Source organism: Theobroma cacao, chromosome 5, assembly GCF_000208745.1.
Source record: "Theobroma cacao cultivar B97-61/B2 chromosome 5, Criollo_cocoa_genome_V2, whole genome shotgun sequence".
Lineage (NCBI taxonomy): Eukaryota > Viridiplantae > Streptophyta > Magnoliopsida > Malvales > Malvaceae > Theobroma > Theobroma cacao.
The window spans coordinates 3,571,753-3,589,530 of record NC_030854.1 but is presented as its reverse complement, the minus strand read 5'-3'; the positions used below and the strand labels follow the sequence as shown (position 1 = coordinate 3,589,530).

Sequence of the window (17,778 nt, the reverse complement as noted above, 5' to 3'; positions counted from 1 at the left end):
AAGCTTCCATGGAGGATGGAAGCAACGTGAAAAGGAGAAAAAGAAGAAGAAGGAGAAAAGCTGCTGGAAAAAATGTGAGAAGCTGCTGGAAGTAAGATGCTTATAGCCCAAGCTTATCCAATTACCTTATAAATTATGAAAATGCCCTTTTGCGAGTTAACTTGTTTTTCTCCCATCCTTTGTGCAATTTTTTTATTCTTTTGACACTAGGACAAGGTCCACAATGATCTAAACTACTCGGGTTTACAAAAACTTAAAATTTTGACTCGAGATGCAAAATGACCATTTTACCCTTTTTGTTTCCTTCCATTTTAACTTAGTCCTCCCATCACTCATTTAACTCCAATTTCCATCTATTACCTTCTTCTACACATGTACAAATAAGGTATGAAGTTTGTACTCCAACGCGGTATCCCCATAATATTAAAATATTTACTTGCACGCGTTATCTTTACTTAATAAAGATACGCGACCCCATTACCGTCATTTTTCTCTAAAATTCTTTCATTCTTCTTCTCCTCCACTTAGATTGACTATATACTCATTCTTCATGAAAATTTTTGACATTGAATAAAATAATAATATTTTAATATTATTATTTTAATAAAATATTATTTTATTCTAAAATTTTCCTCTTGCCTCCTCTTGTCTCATTGACACCCAAAATACCTTATTATACCTATTTAAACCTTAAAATATTATAAAACTTTCTTCTGCGACTTTATTAGAAAAAATGACGAAACTACTCCTAATCCGTGTTATCATATCTATGCTTAATAATAAGTCTATAAAGGTTGAGGTCTCATAAAGATGGTGGCATAAGGGTCCGACGGCCAGCCAACCCCCATACCATGAGGGTGAGGAAGTAAGGGAAAGTCTTGAAAGCTAAGAGCATTTTCCAATTTTTTTTCTTTTCTTTTTCTTAAATAGTTTTTGTTATGTTTTTTTTTTTTCAGAAAATTGAAATTAATATTAGAACAATTCAAAGGGAAAACCAATGAATTAAAAAAAGAAAAAAAAAAAGAGGTAAGCGGAGCAGGTCGGGCAGGCAGCAAGGCCAATCCAAAAGATGACATCAACAACAGAGTAAGGAACATGTTTATAGTACAAATTCAAAGATGTGCGAATATTTGCAGTTCCATAATTGGTTTCGATTGCATGGCTTGTCGGCTTGACAGCTTTCTCAATTATTTTCACAAGCAAAAGAAACTGATCTAATCTGAATATCCGATAACATAACAATAAGTCAAGAACAATAATATCTCAACTTCTATCTACCCTGTCTCCCATATCCTAGCGCTGCACTGTCAAACAAACATTTCTAACAGTTACACACTTGCAATGGAAATGCTTGTCTGCTTGTTTTTAGACAATACCCAAAGCAAGGCATGCTAATATCCAGCTGCCTCAATTAGAATAAATATAATCCTAAATTTCATCTCAAAAGAGTGAAAATTTTCAACTAGTACTATCAATACAAACTAAAAAAATCTGATACTTTTTGTGTTGGGAGAACAAATAGCGTGACAAAAATACAAGTGGTTCCTCACAGATCATTCTTAATCTGCAGCATCTTACTAATAAATTCCATACATTTTAAATTACATTTATCGCTGCTCTTTCTGGGGTATCTTCAATGATCAGACTGAGATCAAAAATAAAGATTTGAAAAGAAAGAAGAAAAATTAGAAAAAGAAAAAATAATACCACCAAAATGGAGAAGGGCAGAGCCGCAAAGCCATCATCCCCAACCCAACTATTTCTAGTGCTGGACAAACTCTGACTAATCAGTTAGGCTGTAACCATATCGTCTCCCCCTCTCTGCGCTGCCACATCTGCCAATTTTTTCCATGTCATTTCTCGTTGCTCTTCCACCTCTCTGGCTCTGGCCTCTTTCTCTGCAAACTGTCTCTGACACTCATCAAATAACTCAGCATCCATTTCCATGAACATTTTCCGCACATTCACAGTCAACCCATGAACTGCCTGATTCCAGTGACTTTGGATATTCCTCTCCATTGCCTCAAAGATGATTGGTAATACCACCTGCCGATTCTGGGCAATTAAGCTCACAATGTGCTCATTATTCCACAAGAAGAGGGCTCTTTCTGCAACCTGCAATACATAATGGTCTTAGAAAGAACTATGAAAATTTCCATGTTATCGCTAAGATCCAAAAAAAACCTTTAAAAGAAGCCAACAATATTTTGTAGCAAGCCACTCCCTCCAACAATTCTAAATTGTGATAAGCAAGTGAAAACCATACTTGTAAAAGTTAAATACACAACAACTCCAAAAAATTCCATTTTATCCTTCTTTACAAAAGGTAATCTATCACATGTAAAACCTAGCTCAAACCATATTGTATTTAAGGCAAAATGCCATCTAAAAAACCAAATGAAAAATGAAAAGAAACAAAAAGATAAAGGAGAATGTTGGTATAATCATCAGAGTAAATGTTTATAATTAAGGAAGTCATGAAGAGGCTACAAAGACTAGAATGTAAAGGCAAGAAGAGTTGTAAAACAATATATGGAACCAAGCAGTAAGTAGTATATCTCAAAAACAGAAAATGTACTTGTAACAAACATTTGTGCAGAAAAAATTGTTATTCCATTTTTGGTGAAATTTTGTCATGCTGTTCAGCTAATGAAAGAAAAAGAAGGGATTACAAGAAAAAGAAAATATTTTTTAATAAGATTTATATATTTGCTTCATCATATATCTGTCAAAAAACTCTAAAACTAACTGATCAAGAGTGTAATTCAAAAGTCACAATGCATGGCAATAAAAAATTATCTACAGACAAAAAGAAAAACAATCTAAAATCAATGATGAATGACATTACTAAAAACAAAAGCAAATTATTGTTTTTCTTTTTGACCAAATCTTAGCCAACACAAAACCAGGACACATGATCTCACTTGAATAAGCATTTGATAAACTACACCATGGGAGAAAACTGAGACTACTAGCTTCCGCAATAGGACACTAAGTAACTCCACAGTCCTTTTAATATATGCAGAAAGAATGAAGCAAACGAAATGGCAAGTATAATGGTCAATAGTAGGCAATACTTGGCACAAATATCAAAAAACAGATCAGAAATGAGAAAACACAATGTATGCGACAGATTGCAGCTCTTACATCAAAGTGCCAATGGTTGTGTGTCATGAATCATTATCCCGCTCAACATTCAGAATCACAAGAAATAACACAGAAGTACCAAAAGGTTACAAGAGAAATATCATAAGGTGACAACGATTGGCATCAAAATGGATCATTATCATGATGGTTGTTAATCCAATAATATAATCTCATATCCTAGCAACAATTGCACATTCCATAATTCTAAATTGCAATGGTTCCTAAAGGTGATTGCCTACTCAAACTATTAGAACTTTGAACTCATAATCGAAGTATCAAAAGCCAAAAGCCCTTAAAAGTTACCTGAAAATGAGAGCTATTGAGGCAACGTGCAATCTGTCTGAAAAGAGGAACCATACATCGTTGGAACTCTGCAGACTGCGTTGCTTCAAGTACTTCCTCAAGTTCTCCAAGGAAGAGAACTTCCTTCTGACAATTAGTCAAAGGCCAATACTTCAACAACCCTCTAATAACCGTGTCAGCCAGCTTATAATCCTTCTCAACAAACTGAGTAATACAATAAGATAACTGCTGGTGATACACAGCAATTGGTTTCGGCTTATGCAAAGGAATCAACGCTCTGACCAGGAACAACTTATGTTCCTCCTTCATAGGCAAGGCAAAACCGTTAATAATACTTCCTAGAATCTCCAAAAGCTCCCCAATCCCGCTATGCCTCTCCGTTTCATATATAAACCTATAGAAAATATTATTAATCGCCTTCCTAATAAACGGACGATGCACCATGAATTTACCATAAATCCTATGAAGAATTGTTTTCAAATACTCTCTTTCCCTGGGATCCTCCGAATCAAACAAATCAAGTAACTTCAAAACAAACGAATGATCAATATATCTCTTGGCAACCTTAGTGTCCGTATCGGAAGACACAACATATCTCAAAAGAAGCTCGTAAACAAGTTGTAAATGCGGCCACGAGGGTTCCAAATAGGGTTCCTCCTCTTCAGGATCAGTAGCTTCTTGCCCCGTGTTCTCGTGAGACGCCGGAGGGAGGCATCGGAAAATGTTGATTGCTACCATTTTAATCATCTCTTCCTGACACATCTCCGTGATTTTGCCCGAGCCGGATTGAATAAAATCAACGAGTTCCAGCAACGTTTGCCGCTTGATTTCTTTTTCTCGGACCGATTTTAAAGTGTCGGAAAAATCGAATTGGAAGCAACAAATCTGTAATTTTCGCATGAATAAATTTTGTCTCTCCGAAACGGGGACGTCTCGGAATAACGGCAAGGGTTCCACGGTGCCCATCGGGGGTGGGACCACAGGAACGGCGGAATTTGGACCTGGTGTGTACGGCCCGGCCCGAGAAGCGTGGTTGACGACCACATTGGGCGTTGGAGCCGACCCGGGATTGCGGGAACCTGGAGGACCGAACCCGTATAAAGATGGATCCGTTGAATCCGATTTGGAAGGCTTCCGATGCCCTCCTTTCATAATTTTCTTCAACATTTTGGACAAACGAGAATAAAAACCTAATAAGGATTAGGCTCACTAATCGAGCTAGGGATTAGGGATTCGACGGCGGTGATTTTGAGGATTCAATGGATCAGCATGCATGGAATAGTTGCCCCAAGGAAAGAAGAAAAAAATGGATCTGAAAGAGGAAGCAGTTTAAGATTAGAGAAGGAGAACAAGGATTTCCATCGGTGTTTCCTTTTTTTTTCTGAAATGATTGGATTTTCTCACCGTTGATTGATCGGAAATTTGGAAAGAGTCATCTGAGAAGGCAGATCGCCGGAATGTAGTCAATTGATCTAACGGTGGTGGTGTTCCGGCGATCAATCGGACGGACCGATTTAAGGAAAGAGAAACCAAGAAACAGAGAGAGAGAGGAGTGACGAAAGTGGGGGGTAATTAAGGGAAGGAAAGCTTCAAAAAAACTGAAAAGAAATGATTGCAACAAACGCCTTTATAAACAGTTTTCTTAAATCAATAATTTAAAAAAACAATTTTCTAAAATAAAGTTATTAATTTTGTAGATTAATCTGTCTTCTCTTTTTTTAATTTTAAACAAATAGGATTTTTTATATAATACTATTATTTTTTGAAGCTGTTTGTTATACACGTGGCTTATGAGTGAAGATTCGGCAATACCTGGGCCCACATCGAAAATCTACGTGGAAAAAAAGATTGGATTTGTTCTCTTTTGCAACCATGTTTGAGAACTCGGATTGCCCTTCCGAATTCTTCTTCCGTTTCGGGTAATCCGAATTTTAAGCATCTGAGAGAATTTTGGATCCTATTAGATAATTTGATATATTATTTTTTTTCTCTTCATTAATGCATAATTAAGAAATTTATAAAAAAAATGATGTTTTTATTCGGTTTGTAAGATTCCTAATTTGTCCAAATTGGCGAATGCAATGTCAAAATTTTGAATCTTTTTGATTAGATTTTCTTAATTTTGTACTTATGTTGTTATCAATTAATGAGCTTCAACTTTGGGTTGCCGCGTGCTTTTTAATTACTTTCTAATTCTAATTCTAATTCTAATTATCCAATCTAACCAAAATCCAAATACATCAAAAGAAACTTTAATTATTATATGATTTCATCCCATCTTTCTGCATAACTAAAATGGAGTAAATCAGATGGGAATAAACCAAAACAAAAGAAAGTGAAGATGGCCTTGTGCTAATTACATGTTCATTAGCTTTCCTATCCAATCATGTCAACCAAAATTGGCTTCCTGAGAATCATTGAACATTCTCATGAAGACAGACCAACAGACAAGAGGACAGAGCACAGCATACGATCGGGTCAACTAAGCTTGTGTTGCTCAAGTCCAGAGACTTGATCCTGCTTGTAGACTTGGTTAGTCTTTCACAGCTCAGTCAAACCTCCAATTTGGGTCGGTCTAGTAAGACTAGTATCACCTAAATATTTATCATCACATTATAAATGTTGTTAGTTAACTCTACTTGTACACTAGGAGCCCACTTGATGAGTTTGATCATCTGGGGTCTCTTTTGATATTATTTGGAATGTAATGTCACGTCACGGTGAGTATGAAAATTACACATCGACGATCTAATTAACTTAATAATTAAAATTATTTATTTGTCCGAATCTATTAAAAAAGAAAGTTTATATCGTCTTTAAGGAGCAAAATTTTTTGAGAGAGTTGCAAGATGTGAGGCGTGCTTGGTAGAAAAATAAGTAAATTGGAGCTGAAAAGCCAGTTTGGTTTGCACCAAATGAAAAATGAGCAGGTGTAATAATAATAGATAGGATTTTGAAATGTCAATCTTGGTGCAAAGAGATAAGATGAGGTCCAAAAACAAATCCTATTCCATATTTAAAAACGACATCAAACCCCCCACCAAATTCTTGCTACATATCGCTATCTTATTGGTTACAGAAAAAGATCCAATTGCATTGACTTGGTATATTTATCCCGCGACATTTATTGAAAATTGACTAAAATTATCACTACTTGTTAGTGCCAAATCAAAGCTTTTATTTTTATAAAATTTTAAAGGCATGTTATTTTTTTTATTAAATTAAGTCTTATAATTAATGATTGATTAATTTTTATTAATAAAAATATCACTTATCATTTTATATCCATTTGACATTAATGTGACATTGACGTAGTAATTGAGAAATCTCATATGATTACATTAATACGTCACACTAGCATTGAGTGACATAAAATGAGAAGTGATATTTTGATTAAAAACAATTAGCCAATCAATCAAACATTTATTTAATTTAAAATAAAAATATAAAAATTTGATTAAAATTAATAAAAATTATTTAAAATTTTTATTATATGATGCTAATTTTAAAAAATTATTTTATGCATTGAGGATAAAATTATTAGGTTTCATTTAGAAGTGATTTAATAGGCTATATTTATAAAGTTAATAATGTTAATTTTGTTTGTGGAGTTTTAGAAAGTTTAGAATAGTAATAATAAATGGTAGAATCTTTCTCCGTTTATAGCGTTGTGTGTAGTGGGGTAGGGTTAAGTGGAAGAGGTCATGGTCAATAATAATAATGAAGGAAATAAAGAAGCAGCCTCAACATAATATTTTTTTTAATGCTTGCATGTTGGGTTTGGTGGAAGAAATAGTGAAGAAGACGCACTACACTGCCATTAGCCATTAGTTTGAGATTTTGAAGGGGTTCATAGGAGTGGTCAAAATCAATCATTTTTGGTAAAGAAAATTTATTTAGCAGACGTTGGGAAGGAGCTGTGCCCCAACATATGACGCTAGAGATTCATAATTCATTATTCATTATTCAGTATTCATTATTGAACCCTTCAACAACTGACCTTTACGCAAGTGTTTACTCTCTTCAAGTTTGTTGCATCACCCTGTGATGTGTAACTCACCCGAAATTCCATGCCATAAAATGTGGCCACTCTATTATCAAGAGATTAAAGGGAAATTTTGACTTCAATTTTTTATTCTTTTTAAAAGAAAATTGATTGTAACCGTTGATTTAAGTTTTTAATTGTTAGTTCTGATCATTTATTATCAAATTATATGAAAATAACATATGTCATATTTAATTAATTGTTAGTTATAAAAATTTATTTAATTTAAAATAAAAATATAAAATTTTATTTAAATGTGTTTATGGATAAATTCTAAATTCTATGATTTTCGCATGAGAGTTTCCCATTTCCATATCATATGATATGCAGCAAAATGCCACCCAGAGTTTCTGTCAAAGAAAATTATGCAGGAATCAACAAAGGCTAATACGAAAGCTTCATTATTCTATGATTTGTCTGTTTGGAAAAGGATGGTTTTATATGCATTCGAAGCCACAACCATGTTTGGAAAATATACGCCACTGTTTGTGACCGATACGATAAGCTTTCTAGAATAAAGTAGTAAGTAGTAATTGAGCTCCTCGCTCGAAATGGAACGTCTTACTTGGATAAAGCTCCTTTTCAATTTAGCATTTTGTTTGATTAATTTTTTTACTAATTTCTTTTCATTATTTGCTGTTTTTTTATTTGTTATTGTAAAGAAACAAATAATAAAACTATTAACCAAATCAAATTTAAATAATTACAGTTTATTGTCAAAAAAAGCTAAAAATATTCTTCTCCAATTTTTTAATCTAACATTTTTTTTAATAGATTTGTAATTATTGATTACATAAATGAAATATTGAGAGGATGAACATGTTAAAAAGTAAAGAGAGGAGCTTAACCCAATGAATGATCTCTACCCTTGTTGGTTGAATTTCAAAGTTAGATAAAAGATGTCGACCTGCTTACAGGTTCAATTTCAAATTGGGCGTAAATTTGTCATCAAATTCCTAACATTTAATAATTAGAATAACCTAATCGAAAGCCCAAGCTGATAGAGCAAGTAGCTTGGTGGTCAATGGACCACGGATAGCTCTAAAGTCTAACCTAGACCAAGACCTTGACGTTCATCATCAATCAATAATAGTGTTGTGTTGCCTTTAATCACGCAATTAAAGGCCACTTGGTTGGGCTTGATGCAAGAAGGAAAGATGGAAAAGAACAGCATGGGCCAACATGTTGGGCACTTATTTCATTTTATAAGAATTCCTTATAGGCCTGGCCTCAATATGTTCACCCCATTAATTTGTTCTGTTCATGAACCGTATCGGCCCATTTAGCTCATTTAAAACTTAGAAACGGCCTACCACCAAGGTAACCGTTACCTTTGGACTTCCAAGTTGGAACAAAGAGCTGTGGCGCATGTACTTCGGCTTTTTTTTTTTTATTTTATACAAAATAATAAATTCACTTGTTGACTAATAAAACTAGCAAAGGAACGCATAATATTTGAAAAAGCTCTTAAATTATTTTAAAAATTTTAAATAATTTTTTATTAAATTCAATCAAATTTTTATATTTTTATTTTGAGTCAAATAAGCATTTATGATTGATAATTGACTATTTATCATTAATTAAAATATTATTTATTATTTTATGCTCACATGGTATTGATATAAATGGTAAATATATCACATAATCATATTATCATCAATTATAATTTGTCAATATATCACATTATAATCAATTATAACATGTCGACAAGCCATATTAGCTCTACATGACATAAAATTGACAAATGAGATTTTGATTGAATTATTAGTAATAAAAGTTTGTTTGACTTAAACTAAAAGTATAGGGGTATATTTAGTTCAAAATAAAAGTAGAGATGCTCAATTCAATGCAATAAAAATAATAAAAGTTTATTTGAATTTTATTGAATAGTTTAAAGATTTTTTTAAAGTATTATGCCTAGAAGGAGACAATTTTCACTCTTGGGATTTAGGAGATTCATAATTTTATGATAATCTAGTAATCATTAATTAGCTTAAAACAGTAATCAAATTTATTTTTTAATAAACACGATAAATTTGACAAATTTAATTCTAAATATAATCGTTGAATGTTTCAATCAAATTAAATAAAGATGATAATTTACATCGTCTAATTTGATCAATCTCTCCCTCTTCTTCTTCATCTTCTATCTTCAACTGCAAATTGAACATCACATTCTTTGCTTGCGTATAACAAATGCGGTGGTGCACTGACTATTAAGAGTCTAAAAGAGTTGGGAATAAAATAAAGATCATCCTTGGACAAGTATGAGAGATATTTAGCCAATATGGTAATGCCAATAAGCAACGGCATTGGACCAACAAAAAAGCATGGCATGGCAAGAAAGTTTGGCAAGCTATAAGCGATTGGATCAGATCATGGCCTAATGTGGAAATGTGCATCATGTGGGTGTGGAAACTCATGTATGTCAAGCCTGCCAGTTCGACAAAGATGTATAGAACGTGGTTTTCGCGGTTTGAAAATGTTACAGGCAATTTCAGTTGTCGAACAAGAGATGATGTTTGATATTGAAATCCCTTTCATATAAGTTTCATAAGCGTGGGAAAAAGTAGATTAACTTTCGGCTACCTTTTATAAAACAATCCAAGTTTCCAGTTGCCTCGTGGGCCTGAAATGATTAACCATATAAATGAAATGACAGAGATTGAAGAATCTTTGGTGGTATGGTGGCTGGTGGGAGTAGACTTTGAAAACAAGGCCTAGATAGTGGGAGGTCCAAAAGAAAATGATACCACCGTAGTGTCTGCTTCCAAGGTCTAACTTTGATACATGATTCAGTTATTGTAGAAGAGGCAGGCAGGTTTTCGGCCTTCTGGGTTTTGGTATCTATCAGAAACACAGTGCTTGATAAGTGAACCAAAACAAATGCAAAAAGTTTCTTTTATCTTCCTTTTTTGAGAGGAAAACAAGGCCCTACCCACGAGGGCAAAAATCTTGCGTGCGGTGTCCTGTCTTTGTCTTTTGTTTTGTTTACAGCTGGTTATTCTCCTGTCTTGCTTGCATTCGAAGCATTTGAATTTCAGGGTATTTAGGCTGTCAAAAACTATTTGGCCCTTAGGCCAAAAGAGATTGAAGTATAATAAGACAAACAGGATGAAGGATTTCAATTTGGAAGTTACCGAACGATGTTGGTTAAAGTTTCAATCTTATGGATTAGGTAGTCTCCCCCACCTTAATGGGTTGCTCTCAAGGAGAACTAGAAAGAAACCCTACAAAGAAGAGCAAAGAAAGCTGCCAAACCAATGACTTAAATCAATACATTCAGAAATTATTTCTTTTACCGTATATTGAGGAGGAGAGTGAGGGGATTTGGAGCCATATATCGTCTACCTTCTGTCTTATTGTGTGAGGAGACTGCAATAAATGAGAAATAAGAAAAAAAAAAACTAAAATACATCATATCATATCATGTCATATTTATGAATCATTGCAAGTGGCCACAAGTCTTAAGACTTACTGCACAAAGGCTCCTTTTTGGGGAAGGACTTCTTGCAAGTGCCAGCTTGAACCTTGGATCTTGCAAAGGGTATGCTTCCCATAATTACAGGGAAAAAAGAGAGGAAAATACAATAATACAAGCTGAGTTGAGTGTATTCAGTCCCCATTTTCTCACGTAAATTGTTAGTAAATTCTGGCTAGTTGGCTGAGGTAGTTGCTGTGGTGGTTCCAGCATCTGTAGGAGCTTTGGGTTCAACTTGTTTTGAAGTCGAAGCCATGTCTGTTTCGGCAGCCTCCGCTTCCTCCCTGAATTTTTTGTAGATGTCACTTTTGTAAAACTTTCGCGTCCGAAGAACCAAAATACAAGAAACAAGGAATCCAAACAATGTGGTGGCTATGATTATAATAAAAGCCATCCTGTAACACTGCCCTCCAGTGCAAGTCAAGTCCTCCCCTGGTTTCCTTGTACGACCCAAAGCTTTCATTTGCTTCAAAGCCTCTTTATCATATAAATGACCCGCAACTCTAACATTTAGAATGTAAGATCCAACTGGACTAGCCACAGCACCAAAATTGTACAATGTGGAGTAGTATTTAAGGCCAAAAATTTCAGAGATGATGGCATACATTAATGGCCATTGTGCTCCAAAGCAGAATCCGATTATAACTGAGGCAAAGTAGAGGGAATTTGGGACTGCAAAGGCGATCAAAAGATGGCCAACACAAGAAAAGAGAATCACGGAAGTGAACAGCAATGGCCTCGGTATCTTGTATTTTGTCAATAAGTACTCAGAAAAAAAACCAGCCACTGCTCGTCCAAGGTAATTCCATATGCTCACAAGTGATACAAAAGTGGTTATACTACGACTTGGGTAGCCCAGTGAGTTACCAATCTGCCCCAAGTTGTCGATAGCTGTCAATGTTCCTCCAACACCGCATGTTGTTGCAATGAAGAGAATCAACATGTCAATGCTAAAAAGTGCTTGCAATATAGTGTAGTCTTCACCTCTGTCTGGTGGCTTGAAGATGTTTTCCATGCAAGCAACATGTTTCTGATCTGGACTTTTTGGATCTCCGGCTGGTTGCGGCTGCAGTGACTCTACTGCCATTGTTTGTGGTGCTAATTCAACAGTTGGTGGATTTTCTGTTACTACTTTCATCTGAGAAACATCATTCAAGGCTTGTTTCTTTCTTCTCCAAATTTTGAAGTCCTCTCTGACAACAACAGTGAGTGGAAAGAGCAGTAATAAAGTAACAAGAGAAGCACTTCCAACATACTCAATTCTATTAAAACTTAGTCTGTTTTGTATGACAATTAAAACCATAAGGAAACCAGCAAGGGCAAGAGAAATATAAAACATATTATAGAAAACTCTGAGCTCGTTTGTCTGGCGAACAATCTTTATAATCCGAATCGTTCGAAGAAAGACGAAGGAAACAGCAGCAGGAAGCCAAGCGATCAGCAAGATAAGAGACTTTGAGTTTTCTCCATAGAAAGCATGGTATAGCTGTGTCAGGATTGCACCACTCAGACCAACATAAGATTTCAGCAGGCCTAAAACACTTCCCCTGCTTTCAGGGAAGTTTTTGACACAAGTGACAAGAGCCCCGGTGTTGGCAAAGGCTTGTGAATTTGCACCTAAGCAGATGTATACACACATTTGCCACACATGGGGTTTGGCAGTGCGGCCGGTGACAGCAAGCCATATCATGAAATACCCAAAGAAATTCATGACTGACCCAATCAAGAGAACCACCCACGGAGGTGTTACCTCGTTGATGAGCCCTGATAGGACCCCAACGTTGCCACCCAAGTCCTTGGAAAAGCTTAGCAGATTGAGAGTAGTTTGATCATACCCCAAAGATGATTTAATAACAGTTGAATATAGACCAAACATATATGTTGCACCTGACACGGACATGATAAGCAGTGAAGCAAAGACCATGAACCAACGTCCAACAATCAGGTTCAACCCGAAGCTCTGCATCTCTCTCCAGGCACAACCAACACCACTGAAATGATCCGCCGCCATCCTTTTTTTTGTTCACTCTTTTTGCTGGCAATCTAGCAATGCTAAAACACAAAGTTTAGGCAGGTTAGAAACCAAGTAGGAAGATTAGAAAAGCACATATATATAGCTTATTTTATGAGGTTAAGGCGGTTTAAACTTTAAAGCATAACAAATTTCACGTTGGATAGGAGAGTTGACTATCAATATTGAGGCTTAGAATGGATGGTGTGGTTTGCGAGATGGACAAGACATGCGGACACAATACTACAATAATCAGATGAAGCCATAGTATACTTCAATTATATGACGCCGGAAAACGACAGACCACACAAACTTTTATGCATCCCCCACTACTATAATTGCATTATTACCGTTTGTTGACACTCTTTTGCCCGAGAACGAGCCAAGATTTCTTGATTCATGTTCAGGATTTACCATTTCTTACCATGCAGATGCCCCGTAAGTAATTTGTTATGTATATGAGCAAGCAAAGTTTGTAAAAATTAACCATTCACATCATCACATCACATGGTCGAAAGCTGTCAGTTAAAATGATTGAAATAGTAACTGAAACCTCTCAATGATTAGTACATGTTTCTTCTCCTCAAAGGCTCAAACTATTGAGTTCTTTAGGATTAGAATGTGTAGTCGTCCGTTTATGTAAAATAAGTGAAGTGTGTGTTCCGTAAAGAAGTCTAAATTAAAGCAGTTATCTCATGGCACATCAACAAAAGGTTGAAATGTCAAAACTAAGCTAATGGAAACAAGAAATTCCTGGTGGGTCATAAAGACACTTCAAAGAAGTATTCAATATGGTACATATCAACAAAAATCTGAATAAATAATTTCATCACAGCCATGAAATTGGAATATTGATATTCGTCAGCTTATGAGTGCTGGGGTTCCCCAAACTGTAATCAACCCTCGTAGGGACCAAACTTTTATTCAGAATTAAAGACAGAAATAAAAATAGAAGTTTTTTAAGAAGATTATTAAAAATATATATTTAAAAAATAAAAAATTTTAAAAATTTTAAAGGCACAAGTCTTCGCCTCTGCTAACAGCATTGATTCAAAGCTAATTAAGTGCTGGTTTGGTAAGGATTTTGAAGAAATAAATATAGTATTTAAAAACTCAATTGTTTGTGCAGATCGAAACTTTTTGGAGTTTAATGGTTAAGCCAATCCTTTTTCTCAACCATACCATATATATAAGCATTTTTTATTTTTCAAAACACTTCATGCTTTCAAAAACTCCTCAATTATTTAAGAAAATTTAAATAAATTTTTATTTTTAATTACATTTAATTAAAATTTTATATTATTTTAAATCAAATAAATTATTATGATTAACAGTTGAATAATTGTCATTATTCAAAAAGTCATTTGTCTTTTTTTTTTTGTCATGTGGAATTAATGTGAAAAGTGAAAATATTATATAACATGAAATGACAATTCAATGTTAACTAATAATAATTAATTAATTATTAATCTTGATTGAAAAGAAAAATATTAAAATTTGATTAAATGTAACAAAGTAATAAAATTTTATTTTAATTTTTTTAATATTTTAAAATTTTTATTAAAGTATTATGTCTTTTCAAAACTTTTAAAATCAAAATAAAATTGACAGATTTAATTTTATTTATTATGAATTCTCTTAATTAATTTAAGGACCATATTTTGTTTACTCTATGTGCACCGCAAGATCATCCTCCACTTCCTTTATCCCAGTAGCTTCAAATCTTCATCCTAATTACCTTCTTGAAGTCCTCAGACTAATTAAAGAAGGAACATTTTACTCAAAAACTGAGTAGATGATTTTTGAATATCAAATCAAAATTTTTAAAAAATATGATAATTTTATCTTGAAACTTTATAATTTTCATCCAAAATACCCTTTCATCCATATTTTTTATTATAAGTTTATAAAATTTCTTGATAAATTAAAATAGATATTTTGATACTTAACTCATAAGTATCACATTAATATCTAGTTTCATATTATAAATTTTTTAAAATTTATAGAGAAAACGATAAACGAAAAAGTTGAAACATGACGGAAAAATTTTGTGAATGTCTGCACATGGTTTCGATTGATTTGAATTTTTAAAATTCCAATTTATGCTCCAATCCTACGGCTACTGGGACATGGAAGTCTACCAAAGACGAACTTAATTGTCTTGTTCCAATCATAAATTTCAAAGGTACGAGAAAAATTTAGTACCTTTTAACAGTAATTTTGCAGGGAAATTGGGGCTGAGAAAGGCAGAAGTAGAACGCAGGTCGGCTGGGCAGGGTGGGGCACCCAAAAGTGACACCCCGGCTCGAGGAGGGTTCTTAACCAGTGATGGACTAGTGAGGTCATTGGCTGCGTCATTGCCCAAATAATGAAGTGATCTCTCTTTGCGGATAGACACTTTTGGGAAAACGACGTGGCGACGTGGCGACAATGAATCAAACGTCAACACCCTTTTAAGAGCTTGGATCATCACCCTATGCAAGCTTGACCAGTTACAACATAATATTTTTCTCTAATCCTGGACAAGGTGAACAAAATTAAACTAAATTAATAATTTATTTAAATTAAATATAATTTGATTCAATTGGATTTTTTAGTCGGTTTTTAATTTTAAAATTTTTAAACTAATTTATCTAAAAAATTTAACTAATTTTTTATATTATATTATATTATATATATTAATATATATATAATTTTTTATATTTATTAAGAAGAATTGATTGTAAACTTAATTAATAATATATTTAAATTATATTAGTTTATTATATGTACGTATACAAATTATAATTATAGTAATTTAATTTTATTTATATATATATATTTATTTATAAATCTGTATTAATATAAAATTAAAAGTTATATATTTTAAATTATATAACTTATATGTTAATATTGTAATATATGATGGTAAATATCATATATATTAATATGTTTTAATTATTATACCTTAATAATGTTTCGTATAAGTATTACTATAACTTATAATAAATTTTATTTATATGATTACACTCAATAACTTTATTAATTATTATCTTAGTTTTTATAACATATTATTTATAATTAGTTATTATTTATATAAACTTTGATATAAAATATTATAACAAATAAGTTGTGTCATTAATTTCATATATACATAATAAAATAAAATAATATATACATATATTTAATTTATACAAAAATATTACTGTAACTTATAATAAACTTTATTTATATAATTACACTTAATAATTTTATTAAGTATCACCTTATTTTTTATAATATATTGTTTATAATTAGTTATTATTTATACAAATTGTGATATAAAAATTAAAATATTATAACTAATAAATTGTGTAATTAATTTCATATATAATAAAGCAATATATTATATGTATATATATATATATTTAATTTATATATAATTTGTATATTTTATAATTGTAGATGAAGTTTATAGATTTTAATATTATAATTTCTTAAAAAATGACCAAATTTTGGTTCATTAGTTCAAAACTAAATGGCCGAACAAATTCTATGTTTAATTGATGTAATCTTTTTTTATATTTGATCAATTTTTTAAAAATATTTGATATATTTAATCTTTAGGTATGACAGATTAAATCACTCAATTCACCAATTTCCTCACTACTAATCCTATCCCTTTACTAATATTTTATCTTTTCAAGACTTACGTGATTCCTTTACTAATTTTTTGTCTTTTTAAGACTTACGTGATTCTAAAATCAGCTCACAGGCGGGAGGAGGGGATTTTTCCCTGGAGAGGAGAGTTTTTTGCTATTATATTTTCAATATACTCTTGTGAATTTGTTGATGGAACACCTAAACCTATTTATAACTTATCAATATTATTCTAACAACTTTTTATCAAACAATCTTAATATCTAGTATTCTTGATAATTCTAATTTTTAAAGATAAAAGGGTAATGCATTATCTTGGATAATCTTATCCAAATAAAACGACGTGTTATCCCGAATATATTCTAGCTTATTGCATATGTTTCCAACTTTCCTTGTCAACAGGGAGAGGTCGGGTTGATTGTCTTAGTTTTCCTCTAGAAAAGTCCTGTTAAACATGCAATGGTTGTCTTCAATTTGAAGGTTGAACTATCTTTATCGGCCGACCAACCGATCATTCAAATGGATAATTGACTGCTAGTAGTAAAACTAGTAAGGTTTGGATTGAACTACTTCTATATATAAACATCAAACAAGATGTTAAAATGAAAAATATACTTTTTGAAATATCAGTCAAGCATAAAATTATGTTGACTCACTGTAGACACCCTAAAAAATATATATATATATATATACAATAAATAATAAAATAAACAGAAATATAAAAAATTATATTATTTTTTTTTAAAAAAAGGGAGCCATCCTTTCCCCCACCCACTACGCAGGATGGGGGGTTCTGGCCACCAACTCCAGGGGGTGCCAGAACCCCATCACCGGGTTGTCCAAATTTTTGGACAACCCGACTCTTTAAAGACCCTGCAACCTGCAAAAGGAAGAAAAACGACCAAAAACATATCTACCAGCAGTTAGCCACAAAAAAGAAAAACAAAAGAAAGAAACAAAACAAAAAGAAGAGGGGGTGAGATCTGAGAAGAGAGAGAGAGAGGCCGACGAAAGAGAGGGATCGGCCGACAGAAGGCGAAGAGATCCGTCGGGGGAGAGAGAAGAGAGAGAGAGGTCGACGAAAGAGAGGGATCGGCCGACAGAAGGCGAAGAGATCCGCCGAGAGAGAGAGAAGAGAGAGAGAAGTCGACGGGAAGAGAAGGGAAGACGCCG

The 17,778-nt window shown here is 33.1% G+C and overlaps 2 protein-coding genes across 2 annotated transcripts; both read right to left on the bottom strand.

The window, feature by feature from the left end:
• On the bottom strand, positions 1,450-5,045 carry LOC18598051 (serine/threonine protein phosphatase 2A 57 kDa regulatory subunit B' beta isoform). Its single transcript, XM_018122044.1, has 2 exons — positions 3,451-5,045; positions 1,450-2,115 (listed from the first exon to the last, which is right to left on the bottom strand). Exons 1-2 carry the CDS (start codon positions 4,615-4,617, stop codon positions 1,792-1,794), a joined length of 1,491 nt encoding a protein of 496 aa, XP_017977533.1. The 5' UTR covers positions 4,618-5,045; the 3' UTR covers positions 1,450-1,791.
• Positions 10,777-13,200, bottom strand: LOC18598049 (protein NUCLEAR FUSION DEFECTIVE 4). The gene has a single exon (XM_018122405.1). The coding sequence runs from the start codon at positions 12,985-12,987 to the stop codon at positions 11,152-11,154; it is 1,836 nt and encodes a 611-aa protein (XP_017977894.1). The 5' UTR covers positions 12,988-13,200; the 3' UTR covers positions 10,777-11,151.

What these genes read in the sequence shown, in the direction of transcription:
- LOC18598051 (XM_018122044.1), bottom strand. Translation starts at nt 4,617, where the DNA reads ATGTTGAAGAAAATTATGAAAGGAGGGCATCGGAAGCCTTCCAAATCG. An exon ending in TCAATAGCTCTCATTTTCAG is followed by an intron (nt 2,116 to 3,450) that starts GTAACTTTTAAG and finishes TATGTATTGCAG; the next exon opens with GTTGCAGAAAGAGCCCTCTT.
- LOC18598049 (XM_018122405.1), bottom strand. Translation starts at nt 12,987, where the DNA reads ATGGCGGCGGATCATTTCAGTGGTGTTGGTTGTGCCTGGAGAGAGATG.